The sequence below is a fragment of the Symphalangus syndactylus genome, chromosome 13 (assembly GCF_028878055.3).
Source record: "Symphalangus syndactylus isolate Jambi chromosome 13, NHGRI_mSymSyn1-v2.1_pri, whole genome shotgun sequence".
NCBI lineage: Eukaryota > Metazoa > Chordata > Mammalia > Primates > Hylobatidae > Symphalangus > Symphalangus syndactylus.
Window position 1 is genome coordinate 74,939,608 of NC_072435.2, and position 14,564 is coordinate 74,954,171.

Below are 14,564 nucleotides of genomic sequence, written 5' to 3' on the forward strand. Positions count from 1 at the left end.
TTCAGCAAAAGCCCACCTAGCCTGATTCACCTCTACACCCCCGAGAGAGAGAGTACCCTGCTCAAGACGCAGAAAATTGTTCTGTCACTGCTACTGCCATTGTCCACACAATGCTGAATGCTCAGGGGCCTGAAAATCTGTCCACCTGCCTAGTCCACTGCTGCCACTACTGGAATACAAACAAGCCATCTGGTAAACCAAGAATCAGCCCACTGGTAACTGCCAACACAAGTGACAGGGTATGCCACCCTGGGACACAAAGATAGCCATAGTCAGCCTACTGCTGCTACCACTAGGGCCTGAAAACTGGCTTACTTGACATCCCAGTCCCCAGTACACAGCTTCACCACAGCCTTCACTAATAACAGTACACTAACCCACAGAGGAAATCACAGATACTACTAATGCTGTTTATAGCTGAAGAAATAACACAGAGAGTACACTACTGCATACACCAAAAATCAAAGCCAAACTACCCTACACAACCAACACCACAGATATATCTTAAGGGAAAAGTTCTCTCCTATAAAAGTAAATCCAGGCCAGGTGCAGTGGCTCACCCTTGGAATCCCACCACTTTGGGAGGCCAAGACAAACAGATCACCTGAGGTCAGGAGTTCAAGACCAGCCTGGCCAACATGGTGAAACCCTGTCTCTACTAAAAATACAAAAATTAGCCAGGTGTGGTGGTGCACACCTGTAATCTCAGCTACCTGGGAGGCTGAGGCAGGAGAATCACATGAACCTGGGAGGCAGAGGTTGCAGGGAACCAAGATCGTGCCACTGCACTCCTGCTTGGGCAACAGAGTGAGTCTCTGTCTCAAAAAAATAAAAAAAAAAGGAAATTCAAAAATAGGAAAAAGCAATTGTTACAGCAGATGTACAGATATCAATGTAAGGTGACAAGAAACATGAAAAAACGAATATGACACTTACAAAGGAATACCATAACTAACTCTCCAGCAATATCTCTTTTTTTTTTTGAGATGGAGTCTTGCTCTGCTGCCCAGGTTGGAGTGTGGTGGCATGATCTCGGCTCAGTGCAAGCTCCACCTCTCCTGCCTCAGCTCCTGAGTAGCTGGGACTACAGGCGCCTGCCACCACGCCCAGCTAATTTTTTGTATTTTTAGTAGAGATGCGGTTTCACCATGTTAGCCAGGATGGTCTCAATCTCCTGATCTCGTGATCCACCCACCTTGGACTCCCAAAGTGCTGGGATTACAGGCGTGAGCCAACGTGCCCAGCCTTCTTGTTTTTTTGAGATGGAGTTTCACTCTGTCACCCAGGCTGGAGTGCGGTGGTGTGATCTTGGCTCACTGCAAGCTCCGCCTCCTGGGTTCAACTGATTTTCCTGCCTCAGCCTCCCATGTAACTGGGACTACAGGCGCACACCACCATGCCCAGCTAATTTTTGTATTTTTAGTAGAGACGGGGTTTCAACATGTTAGCCAGGATGGTCTCAATCTCCTGACCTCATGATCCGCCCGCCTTGGCCTCCCAAAGTGCTGGGATTACCGGTGTGAGCCACCATGCCCAGCCAGCAATACCGCTTAATCAAAAAAATTTTCTTTCTGACTCCAGAAATAGGAAAAAAAAGTTCAAAATCCCAGATAAAAGATTCAAAATATTGATTTTAAAGCTCAGTGAGAAACAAGAAAATTCTGAAAAATAATACCAAAAAAAACAATTCAAGATATAAATGAGAAAGTTATCAAAGAGATATAAATTTTTAAAAAGAACCATAAGAAATTCTGGAACTGAAGAATTTACTGAAGAAAATATAAGACATATTAGAAAGCTTCAACAATAAACTAGGTCAAGCAGAAGAAAGGATCTCAGAACTTGAAGACAAATCTTTTAAAATAATCCAGTTGGGGGAAAAAAAAGAAAAAATAATAAAAAGTATGAGCAAAGTCTAGGTGACACTTGGGACCACATAAAGAAATCAAATTTAGGGCCAGCTGCAGTGGCTCACACCTGTAATCCCAGCACTTTGGGATGCTGAGGTGGTCAGATCACCTGAGGTTGGGAGTTTGAGACCAGCCTGACCAACATAGAGAAATCCTGTCTCTACTAAAAATACAAAATTAGCCGGGCATTGTGGTGCATGCCTGTAATCCCAGCTACTCGGGAGGCTGAGGCAGGAGAATCACTTGAACCCAAGAGGTGGAGGCTGCAGTGAGCCAAGATCACCTGGGCAACAAGAGTAAAATGCCGTCTCAAAAAAAGAAAAAAATCAAATTCAGGTTGGGAGGGATGGCTTACACCTGTAATCCCAGCACTCTGGGAGGCCGAGGTGGGGGGATCACTTGAGGTCAGGAGTTCAAGACCAGCCTAGGCAACATGGTAAAACCCCATGTCCACCAAAAAATACAAAAATTACCCAGGTGTGATGGCACGTGCCTGTAGTCCCCAGCTACTCAAGAGGCTGAGGCAGAAGAATAGCTTGAACCTGGGAAGCGGAGGTTGCAGTAAGCCGAGATTGTGCCACTGCACTGCAGCCTGGGCAACAGAGTGGACTGCATCTCAAAAAAAAAAAAAAAAAAAGAAAGAAAAGAAAGAAAGAAATCAAATCTCAAGATAATAGATGAAAACTGCTTAAGTCAAGGAAGAGATTTAGATATTCAGATACAAAAGGCTCAGGAATACCCAGGTAGATACAATGCAAAAAAGTCTTCTTCCATGTCACATTGTACTCAGATTGTCTAAAGTCAAAGATAAAGAAAAATCCTAAAAACAGCATAAGAAAAGCATCCAGTCACCTCTAAAGAAAACCCCATCAAACTTACAGCAGATTCCTCTGCAGAAACCTTATACATAAGAAGAGAATGAGACAATATATTCAAAGTGCTGAAAAGACAAAACTGTCTGCCAAGGATACTATGTGTAGCAAAATTATCCTTCGCAAGTGAAGGAGAAATGAAGTATTTTCTGGACAAGCAAATGCTGAGATAATTTATGTATTACCACTAGACTACAAGAAATGCTCAAAGGAATCCCAAACTTAGAAATGAACGGATGCCACTTACCATTGTGAAAATATACAAAAGTACAGGCCAGGCGCAGTGGCTCATGCCTGTAATCCCAGCACTTTGGGAGGCCAAGATGGGTGGATCACAAGGTCAGGAGTTCAAGACCAGCCTGGCCAAGACGGTGAAACACCATCTCTACTAAAAATACAAAAAATTAGCTGGGCACAGTGGCAGGCACCTGTAATCCCAGCACTTTGGGAGGCTGAGGCAGAAGAATCACTTCAACTCAGAGGGCGGAGGTTGCAGTGAGCCGAGATCATGCCACTGCACTCCAGCCTGGGTGACAGAGTGAGACTCCATCTCAAAAAATAAATAAATAAATAAAAAATACATACATACGCACACACACACATACACACACACACACACATACAAGTACAAAACTCACTGGTAAAGCAGTCACACAAGAGAAAAAGAGAAAGGACTCAAATGGCCCCATTTGAAAAATCTACCAAACTACAATGACAAACAATGAGAAAAAGGAAAAATAATATATAAAATCACCAGAAAACAATAAACAATTATGACAGGAACATAATAACCCCGAAGGTAAATGGATTAAATTCTCCATTTAAAAGATACAGAGTAGCTGAATGAATGCAAAAGCATGATCCAACTTTATGCTGCTTATAAGAAACTCGTGTTAGTGAGAGGTGACAGTGTGCTGGCAGCCCTCGCTCACTCTCGGCACCTCCTCAGCCTTGGTGCCCACTCTGGCTGCACTTGAGGAGCCCTTCAGCCCACCGCTGCACTGTGGGAGCCCCTTTCTGGGCTGGCCAAGGCTGGAGCCAGCTCCCTCAGCTTGCGGGGAAGTGTGGAGGGAGAGGTGCAGGCGGGAACCGGTGCTGTGCATGGTGCTTGCAGGCCAGTGCGAGTTCCAGGTGGGTGTGGGCTCCGCGGGCCCGGCACTCAGAGTGGCCGGCCTGCCTTGCCGGCCTGGGGCACTGACAGGCTTAGCACCTGGGCCAGCAACTGCTGTGCTCGATTTCTCACCGGGGGCCTTAAGCTGCCTCCCCGTGGGGCAGGGCTTGGGACCTGCAGCCAGCCATGCCTGAGTCTCCCCCGCCGCCACCCACCATGGGCTCCTGTGTGGCCTGAGTCCCCTAATGAGCGCTGTCCCCTGCTCCACAGCGCCCGGTCCCATCAACCGCCCAAGGGCTGAGGAGTGAGGATGCACAGCACGGGACTGGCAGGCAGCTCCACCTGCGGCCCCAGTGCGAGATCCACTGGGTGAAGCCAGCTAGGCTCCTGAGTCTAGTGGGGACTTGAAGAATCTTTATGTCTAGCTAAGGGTTTGTAAATACACCAATCGACACTCTGTATCTAGCTAATCTAGTGGGAATGTGGAGAACCTTTTTGTCTAGCTCAGGCATTGTAAACACACCAATCAGCACCCTGTCAAAATGGACCAATAAGCTCTCTGTAAAACAGACCAATCGGCTCTCTGTAAAATGGACGAATCAGCAGGATGTGGGTGGGGCCAGATAAAAGAATAAAAGCAGGCTGCCCCAAGCCACCAGTGGCAACCCACTTGGGTCCCGTTCCACACTGTGGAAGCTTTGTTCTTTCACTGTTTGCAATAAATCTTGCTGCTGCTCACTCTTTGGGTCCACACTGCCTTTATGAGCTGTAACACTCACTGCAAAGGTCTGCAGCTTCAGTCCTGAAGCCAGTAAGACCACAAACCCATCAGGAGGAACAAATAACTCCAGGCGTGCCGCCTTAAGAGCTGTAACACTCACCGTGAAGGTCTGCAGCTTGTCCTGAGCCACTGAGACCACGAACCCACCAGAAGGATGAAATTCCGAACACATCCGAACATCAGAAGGAACAAACTCCGGACATGCCGCCTGTAAGAACTGTGACACTCACTGTGAGGGTCCACGGCTTCATTCTTGAAGTCAGTGAGACCAAGAACCCACCAATTCCGGACACATTAACACTAAAGAAACAGTTTGAAAGCATGGAAAAAGACATTCTACATAAACAGAATTCAAAAACAAGCAAGAATAACTATACTTGTATCAGATAAAACAGACTTTAAGTCAAAAACAGTAAAAAAAGACAAAGGTCTTTGTGTAAGGATAAAAGGATAAGTCTAGCAAGAGTTTATAACAATTTTAAATATATATGCATCTAACACAAGGAGCACCCAGATTCATAAAGCAAATATTACTAGACCTAAACAGAGAAAAAGACTGGAACACAATTGTGGGGGACTTTGAGACTTAAGTCCCAGCATTAGAGAGATGACCTAGGCAGAAATTTAACAAAGAAACATGGATTTGAGTTGGACATTAGATCAAATGTACCTGACATTTACAAAACATTCCCCAAACTGCAAAATATACATTCTTTTCATATATATGAGACGTTCTCCAGGACAGACCATATGTTAGGCCACAAAACAAGTCTTGATTTATTTATTTATTTATTTAGAGATGGCGTTTCACTCTGTTGCCCAGGCTGGAGTGCAACAGCTCGATTTGGGCTCACTGCAACCTCTGCCTCCCAGGTTCAAGCAATTCTCCTGCCTCAGCCTCTCAAGTAGCTGGGATTACAGATGCCCGCCACCACACCCGACTAATTTACATATATATAATATCTATATATATTATAGATATTCTATCTATAACATATATATTATATCTATTATATATCTTATATATAATATATATCTATTATATATCTTATATATAATATATATCTATTATATAATAGATATATAGTAGATATATATTATATATAGTATATATTATATATATAGAAAACATATATATATATATTATATATATATATATAAATTAGCCGGGTGTGGTGGCGGGCATCTGTAATCCCAGCTACTTGAGAGGCTGAGGCAGCCTCTCTCTCTCTCTCTCTCTATATATATATATATATTATTATAATATATATAACCCCACCACTAATGTATTTAGACCTTAACATGATGGCTTTGAGTCTTAAATCACTGTCCACCTAATACACCAAATAAAGATTTTAAAAGTGCTGCATATGGTTTCTGTAAGAGGTATATAAGTTAATTAAATTACCAGCATTATCCTTTAGCTTCAAAAGTAAAACTCATAGTCAGGATTTTACTGATAGTATAGGAAGAAAAAAAATAACCACTGTTGAAAAATAAATGAAAAAATTTTTATTGAGTATTCCTTTATACATGCAAATTAAAAGTGAATCTATATTGACTATTCCACAATAAAAACCTATGCAATGGGAATGATCAAAGCTGTCTACACAATACTAATGTGTTCAATAAATTATCCAGATGTTTTTCCACAAATATTTGGATTACCTGAATTAGCTGATTCTTCAACAAAAGTTAAATTTTAGCTTTAATATGGTAGCAGCAGGATGCTACTTAAATTTAGAAGAAAAACATAAGAACAAAAATCCTGAACAGCATAGCCAAATCTTCAAAGAAATAAGTTCACCAAAAAAGTAGCATACACCTATTTGGTATCCAGAGGAGGAAACAAAACACAGGCTCTTAATCAACATCTACCAAGTGATCATCACTAACATTCTATTATTACCAGAGTAAACTGTCGATATGTGAACTCTAGATTAGAACAGACTTACATATCTAAAAACAAACCAGTAATCAATAATATATACAGAAATACTAACTTGAAGTCACATTTAAATACCATCAACAGTTTGGTGTATCTGATATAACTTAATTCATTTCATCACTGCTATAAATTCCTTAAAAGTGTTCTTTTCCTAATTAACATTATCTTTAAAAATAGTAAGATATTTCCCAACATGCATCAGTTTTTTCACTCCACCATTCAGTAAATGTTGCAGCAAATTAAATAGAACCTATTAACTAGATCTAAAAACAATGGCTGAATACTTAACACAAAGAAGTACTTTTGAGTAAACTATTCAGATTAGACAGGCTAATGTTAACTAAGACTGCATTTTGTGCTAATGACATGCACTATATAGATCGTACACTACTAGATGGAAAGTTGGTCCGTGTCCATTTATTTAAAGATTCTGTAACACCTATAATAGTATTTAATACAGCTCCCACATACAATATTCCTCTCATATAGACATAGTTATTTTTAGTGGGGATAAGGATATGACTTTAACATGCTATGAGATTCTAGCTAAGTAAAATAAAAACAATATGGGCTCAGGTTTTCTTAGGTAATATTAGTTCAAGTTTTTAAACTGGGAAACAATCAACTTCCATATATCCAGGAGAAACTTAGCATGGGGGGAGGTGCCTTAGTTGATGTGCCTGATAAGCGAACTGTTAGTTGTCTATTAGTATTATGTTTTCAGCTTAATGTAATGACGAAAGAAAGGTATCACACTACTTCTCAGATAATATCAATTACAATCTTAGAGATTGTAATTGGGATTACAATTACAATCCCATGGGATATCCTTTATTTATGAAAGCACAGTTCTGATGCAAAAGTCAAGCTTTATGGTTACATATTAGGATAGGTTCAGACGCAATATGACCATGTTTAGCACTAACTTTTAACATGTTAATGTTCTGATTCCTGAATGTTTTTCTCACTTAATATATTCCTGCCAATGACAAGCTGGTGTGTTTGGCTTCTTATGCTGAAAATATATGCCTGAATCCTATAACAAGTTATTAACAATATCATGAATAGTTACTAAGTGCCAGCACTACATGGAACTTACTGGTCACCAACTCAGAACCATAAAACTATACACATATGCACAAAACAAAAACTCCAAAGAAAGATATCACTGTACATATAAATACTGTCCAGGATATCAGATCAATTATCAAATCCAAGGTCTCTGCTGTTTTGTCTTACAGTGTTGAATATATGAATGCTTCTCTATTACACTGACTTGTATTATTTTCAAGAAATTAAGTGGATTCAAAATCTTATGTTTTTGTTTCTAATTATAAAATCCAGATTAATCCAAAAAATACAAACCACATGTAACTGAGGTAGGTTTTTCACCTTAAGAATACATTGCTTCTACTACAATTAAAAATTTTTTAAACTGAAGAAAAAAAAAAGACTACATTGCTCCATATACCTGATACTTAATTTTCTACGTTTGAAACTACTTGAACAAGTGTGACAGTGCTAATCTACTATATTTAGTAAATCCCTTAGTACCTACAAATACACACCCAAAAGCCCTTCCCGCCTTCTCTAATGGTGACTGTTGTACAATAAAATTGCCAACAACTCTAGAAAGATGAAATAAAGATTACTATAGCAATCTTCAATTAATTCATTTCAGAAATCAAGGAAGCAAGTCATGTTCATTTTAAAGATGACAAACTTACTATTTTGAAAATGAGCTCATAAACACATTAGAACTTTGAATGTGCTTTATTATGCCACAAATTCCCAGGAGATTTAATAGTATTTCTGAACAGGAATAATAATTTCACAAATACTAACACTTTATTGACAATAGACAAGTCTTTTAGGGTAGTGCACATGTACTTAAAAACTAACTTCTACCAATCTCAACACTTTTTATAAATTTTCAGGGGAAATGGTAGCAGATCCTACTTTATTTTTCAATGGTTAGTGTAAAAGTCTGTATATAAAATAAACACATATTTTAAGGAGACGGAAGAAGGACTGCATGTGAAATGCTTTGCCTAAGTTGTAAGGCTCCTGTCTTTACACTATCATTATGTTAAAAGGGTCAAAAAAATCACTGCTAGAAATGTTCCCCAAAAAATTCATAAACAGCTCAGTCTTTAAAAGTATTAATAATTTTTTTTTTTTTTGAGACAGAGTTTCACTCTTGTTGCCTAGGCTGGAGTATAATGGCGCAATCTCAGCTCACCGCAACCTCTGCGTCCTGGGTTTTCAAGCGATTCTCCTGCCTCAGCCTCCCGAGTAGCCAGGATTACAGGCATGCGCCACCACATCTGGCTAATTTTGTATTTTTAGTAGAGATGGGGTTTCTCCATGTTGGTCAAGCTGGTCTCGAACTCCTGACCTCTGGTAATCCACCCGCCTTGGCCTCCCAAAGTGCTGGGATTACAGGCATGAGCCACCACACCCAGCCTAAACTGATATAATCTTTTTAAGTGAAATGAAATGTTCCTTTATTTACATATGAAATTAAATAGAAAATTCAAAGTAATTCTTTTAATAAAAACCCATATACTAATATATTTTAAGGTTGGATACTAACAGCATTTTCATAAGATCCAAAGTGTGGATGAGGAACTAGGCCATAAGGACACGTGTGCCACATAACTAAGGGTAACTAAAGGAAGATGAGTACCTCACAACCAAAAGCAGTTAACTATGCCTGGCATACCACCCTGTCATGTGGGCAGATCACTATTCCTATGCTGGGTAAGAGTCTCCAAGAAGGGAAGCCCTTATGCAGTAATTCTGCAACTATATTGAATTTGGTAATCCAACATTAAACTTTTTCGTGAGCAGTAAATATACACATGGTCATATGAAAACTGCCCTGGAGACCAGGTTAATTATTAAATAAACTAAAAGGGGAGAAATGCTGATAGATAAAATTATGTCAATTCCAAGGTTTTCAATGGAATAAAGAAACAGCAGCAGCTGCTTCAAAAGTAGACTATGATCGGAAACCTCAGATGATAACCTTTAAAAATTCTGGAGTCCAGAGTCTCAACCTAAACCTACATCGGAGCTACAGCCAGGGAGTTCTTTCTGAGTTCCTCAAGTGATTCTGATGATTGGCCAAGCTGGAAACTTCTGAATTGGGGAAGGGAGAAAGCCAACCTAGGTAAATGTAGAGACTTTTAGAATTCAACATTTGATACTTATCATTTACTCCACATTTTCCCCCAGCTGTCTCACCTTCTCTATTTTTCTAACAGTGAATAATAAAAGGGCTTGGCAAGTGAAGGAAAAAGTCAGTAGAGTACCCAAAATGGATTTGACTATATTCAAGTCACTTTCATATATTAACTAGATAGAAGGATATCATACTGCTATTTGAAATTCAATCACAAAGCAAAAATGTCATAATGTTAATGTATTTTAAGGGAAGATGGGGTTCTTAACATGAATATGTAATACAAAAACAATTCTAAATAATATTTAATAGAAGAGAAAATTTGTATAATTCTTTAGAAGTAATTCTGTCTTTAAAATTTCAATGTTAGGAAGAAAATCCCTTAAATTTGAAATAGGAGAATATTCTCTCATATGAAAAAACTGTGTCACTGTGTTATTCTTCAACTTGGAAATTAGGCAAAGTATTTTAGTACTATTTCTGCTTACATATTGTTTTGTATGAATGTTTTAAGTATGAATAATATTTTGGTTTTTAGTGTGCATGCTAATATATAAATATGGATTTTTTCTCCTACACTGACTTTGTACACTTTCCAGGCCTGAAGAATAAACAACTTTTAAAAATCCTGTGTTCATTAGCAAACCTTGGAACGATAAAAAAAGGTAGTACCTACTTAAGAAATTTTACACTAAAATTACAATTGTATGTTTTTCAGGAGTTAAAGTGATTCAATTTTTCAATATTCAAACACAAAATAGTAAATTTTTATTTACTATAGCACAATTCAAGTATTCTCTTAAATTTAGTCAACTAAAACATGACAGTGACTTTATAAGAGCTTTCTTTTTAAAAGGTTGCTGTTATACAAAAGTATGACTCTATTACTCTAAATGCTTAGAATAAGTGGAAAGAATGACAGTAGACAAAAACCTTTATGAGTGAGTCATCAACACATAAAAGGTTGCACACATCAGTAATAAGGCATGTGTAGGTAACATCCCAAAAGTATTTGAACTCATGTAAACAAAGACTATGTATATTCCTAAGGGAGAAAATGTACTACCAAAGATAAAATATATTCAAACGGCTGTGACTTTAAACCATGTATTAGCTGAATACCACACAAAACCAAAAAGGCATTATCTATCATTTAATAACTGAAAGATATTACTTATTTGCGATAAAAGGATGATGCTTTTTTAAAACCAATAATGAAAAAGTATTTTGAAAACAAACATACGTTTGCTAGAAATAAATATACATGCTTAGTTATTTTAATGTATTGCAGCATAGGAATATTGTGCTAGCATTGACCATAACATTCAATCAGTAGTTTAAAATATTTTTTCCACATTGAGTCTTGAATCTTCTACCTGGTCAGCTGACCAACAACTTTCAAAAGAGTTTTATTTTCCTGCTTTAGCTGTTCATTTTCATCTTCTATGTCATCTAGGTCCTTAAGAAAAAAAAAAGACACTTTAAAAATACTTAAAAATATTTGAAGAGAGATGAAAACACTTAATACACATTCAAAAATAATTCATACAACCAATTAATTTTGAAATGAGGGCAAGCTCTGAAAACAACTTTAGATGTAATACGCACCACCAAAAATGGGCATCCATTACTTGAATCTTCATTCTTATAACAAGTCTATAGGCCAACTCTTAACAGATCTTTCAGTTTTTCAAAGGAAGCCAAAAGTCAGAATTTTAAAATTGTGAATCTTCCAATTTTCAATCATCATAAATAAGTTAGTTTTTTAGCTAAACAAACTCCACTTCCCTTCCCTAAAATTGAGGAAAAAAAAAAAAAAAAACTACCCATGCAAGCCATATGTGGTATTGAGCCCTAGGTTGCAACCTTGTGTCAAATTAGTCATCAAAAGGTGCAGGTACAAGTTCTAGATGCACTCCTAACACTTTGTCTGATCTTTAAAGGTGTACAATGGGAATAACACTCTGGAGAGGTGACAAAACTGAGGCCTACAGAAAAGGGGATCTGGAGTATAGAGAGTTGATCTGGATCAAGTTTGTTTTCAGCTCCAGATCAATTTATATGTTGGACTTTTCTACGACATTTTGAAGGAAAGGCTTTAGAGCTAAAATTAATACAAAGCCACTAAATTAAGTATTTGCTCTCCAGCTTTCAAAGTATATGATCCAGCTCTTTTTTCCCTGTATTAATCCTCATCCCAAATACACAACCATCTGCTTAAAACAAATTTGCCATAAGTTTTATTTACAAGAAACATTATTTCAAGACAGACTCTTTACTGTTAAAAAAGCAGACATTTATAGATTTATTCTTGCAGTTTAAAATAATAAATCTTGATGTAATCAATTTGAATCACTTGAATCCGGGAGGTGGAGGTTGCAGTGAGCTCAGATCATGCCACTGAACTCCAGCCTGGGCAACAGAGAGAGACTCCATCTCAAAAAATAATAATAATAATAATAGAGAGTACCAATTTTAGTGTTTTTTTTTTTTGAGACAGAGTGTTACTCTTGTTGCCCAGGCTGGAGTGCAGCAGCGCAATCTCGGCTCACTGCAACCTCCACCTCCTGGGATCAAGCGATTCTCCTGCCTCAACCTTCTGAGTAGCTGAGATTACAGGTGCCCACCACCATGCCCAGTTAATTTTTCGTATTTTTAGTAGAGTTGGGGTTTTACCATGTTGGCCAGGCTGGTCTCGAACTCCTGACTTCAGGTGATCCGCCCTCCTCGGCCTCCCAAAGTGCTGAGATTACAGGTGTGAGCCACCGTGCCTGGCCAATTTTAGTTATTTCTTGAGGCAACTCTGTGCCATTGCCCTTACGTATGGTGGTGAAAAAGCGCCTGTTACCCTCAGATTTTAACAAAACCCAGAACAAATCTATAAATCAGTCTATCTCCAAAAGAATAAAATTAAGTGAGCTAAAATGGTAACTGCCCAAAGGAAATCAGTTTTTGGAAGAAAATGATACTTCTTACTAATTATTATTTCACTAACAAAAGAACAAAGTGAATAATGAAATTAATAATTTCTTCATTTTTATATATTTTCATCCAATTGCCAAAACAAACCCCTCCAAACCTGAAATATGGTGAAATACTTACTCTATTTAATAAATCAATTTCTTCTTTGAGTTTTCCAATCATTTCCTCTTTATCTTGCATCAATCTCACAAGTCTTAGGTTTTCTTGTCTTTCTCTTACTACTTCCTGGTAGATACAATCAAAAACCAGTAATTACGAAGTAATTGGTTATTTATAATCTTCCTAAATGGCATATATCTCTCCAATTTGGTAAAATATTTTACATACATGAAGATTTACAATGAATTCCTTAAGATATATGGTGAAGGAACAAAGATCCCACCACAAAAGGAATCAGAGAATGAGGCGAATACAGGAGATATTAGGATGCTCCTGAGTAAAGCTATGTTTATATAAGTCTTTAACAAAACTAATGTAATAGACTCAATGATTTAACCTCTTTTGTGTGTGTGTGTGTGTGTGTGTGTGTGTGTGTGTGTGTGTGTGTGTGTATGTATGTATGTGTGACAGTGTGTCACTCTTGTCACCCAGGCTGGAGTGCAATGGCACCTTGGCTCACTGCAACCTCCACCTCCTGGGTTCAAGCGATTCTCCTGCCTCAGCCTCCTGAGTAGCTGGAATTACAGGTGCATGCCACCATGCCTGGGTAATTTTCATATTTTTAGTACAGATGGGGCTTTGCCATGTTGGCCAGGCTGGTCTCAAACTCCTGACCTTAAGTGATCTGCCTGCCTCGGCCTACCAAAGTGCTGGGATTACAAGCGTGAGCCACTGTGCCTGGCCTGTGATTCAACTTCTTTAGCTTATCACCACTATAAGTTATGAAGTACCTTATTTTTTAATGGGTATCTTGTTTGAAATAATTCAAAATTAATTTTTCTTAAAAATACAAAGTTTAAAGGAGATGGCCCAATAGAAACTCTAAACAGAAAAACAATGGTCCTCAGTTTTACCTCTGGCTCTGCCAGTTAACTGATAATGGATAAAAAGAAGGAACTAAAATAGATTACTGATTTTTAATTTTTTTTTTCTTTAAACAATGCAACACCTTTTTCAAAGAAATCTTACTTAGAATCCAGGGCATTGGGCTTGGTCAGCCACCTTGGGGGCAAAAGGGAAGCAGAGCTCAAAAGGCCTTGCTCAGAACTTGGCTTCTTTCCTACTAAACCTCCTGCAGAGCAATCAACCATCCATATCCCTTAGCTGCTGCCAACTACTAGCAATTCAATCCAAACTCTTGTGGAACTCAAGAAGCCTTTCTGGGCAACTCCCTTCAAAACTATTAGATTACATATTGTCTAAACTTTTTAATTTAAAATTATGAAATAATAGGCTGGGCACAGTGGTTCACGCCTGTAATTCCAGCACTTTAGGAAGCCGAGGCGGGTGGATCACCTGAGGTTAGGAATTCAAGACCAGCCTGACCAACATGGTGAAACCCCGTCTCTACTAAAAATACAAAAAAAAATTAGCCGGGCTTGGTGGTGCATGCCTGTAACCCCAGTTACTTGGAAGGCTGAGGCAGGAGAATCACTTGAACCTGGGAAGTGGAGGTTGCAGTGAGCCGATACTGAGCCATTGTACTCCAGTCTAGGCAACAAGAGCGAAACTCTGTCTCAAAACTAAATAAATAAATAAAAATAAATAAAACTATGAAATAATAATTCCAAGAAGAAACTGTTAAAGCTTAGAAATGTGACCTCAAAAAATCAT

At 38.4% G+C, this 14,564-nt stretch overlaps 1 protein-coding gene and 1 pseudogene across 4 annotated transcripts in view; both read right to left on the reverse strand.

Moving 5' to 3' along the window:
* Positions 1-204: 204 nt before the first annotated feature.
* On the reverse strand, positions 205-9,281 carry LOC129460245 (uncharacterized; annotated as a pseudogene).
* PAWR (pro-apoptotic WT1 regulator) overlaps positions 6,164-14,564 on the reverse strand; it is a 120,816-nt gene continuing 112,415 nt past the window's right edge. For all 4 annotated transcript variants that reach the window (XM_063615106.1, XM_055237539.2, XM_063615108.1 and 1 more), the window contains exons 6-7: positions 12,912-13,016; positions 6,164-11,268 (exon numbers count right to left, since the gene is read on the reverse strand). In XM_063615106.1, the coding sequence (XP_063471176.1) occupies positions 11,182-11,268; positions 12,912-13,016 (192 nt within the window). In that variant the 3' untranslated portion in view covers positions 6,164-11,181. The remainder of the gene's footprint in view (positions 11,269-12,911; positions 13,017-14,564) is intronic.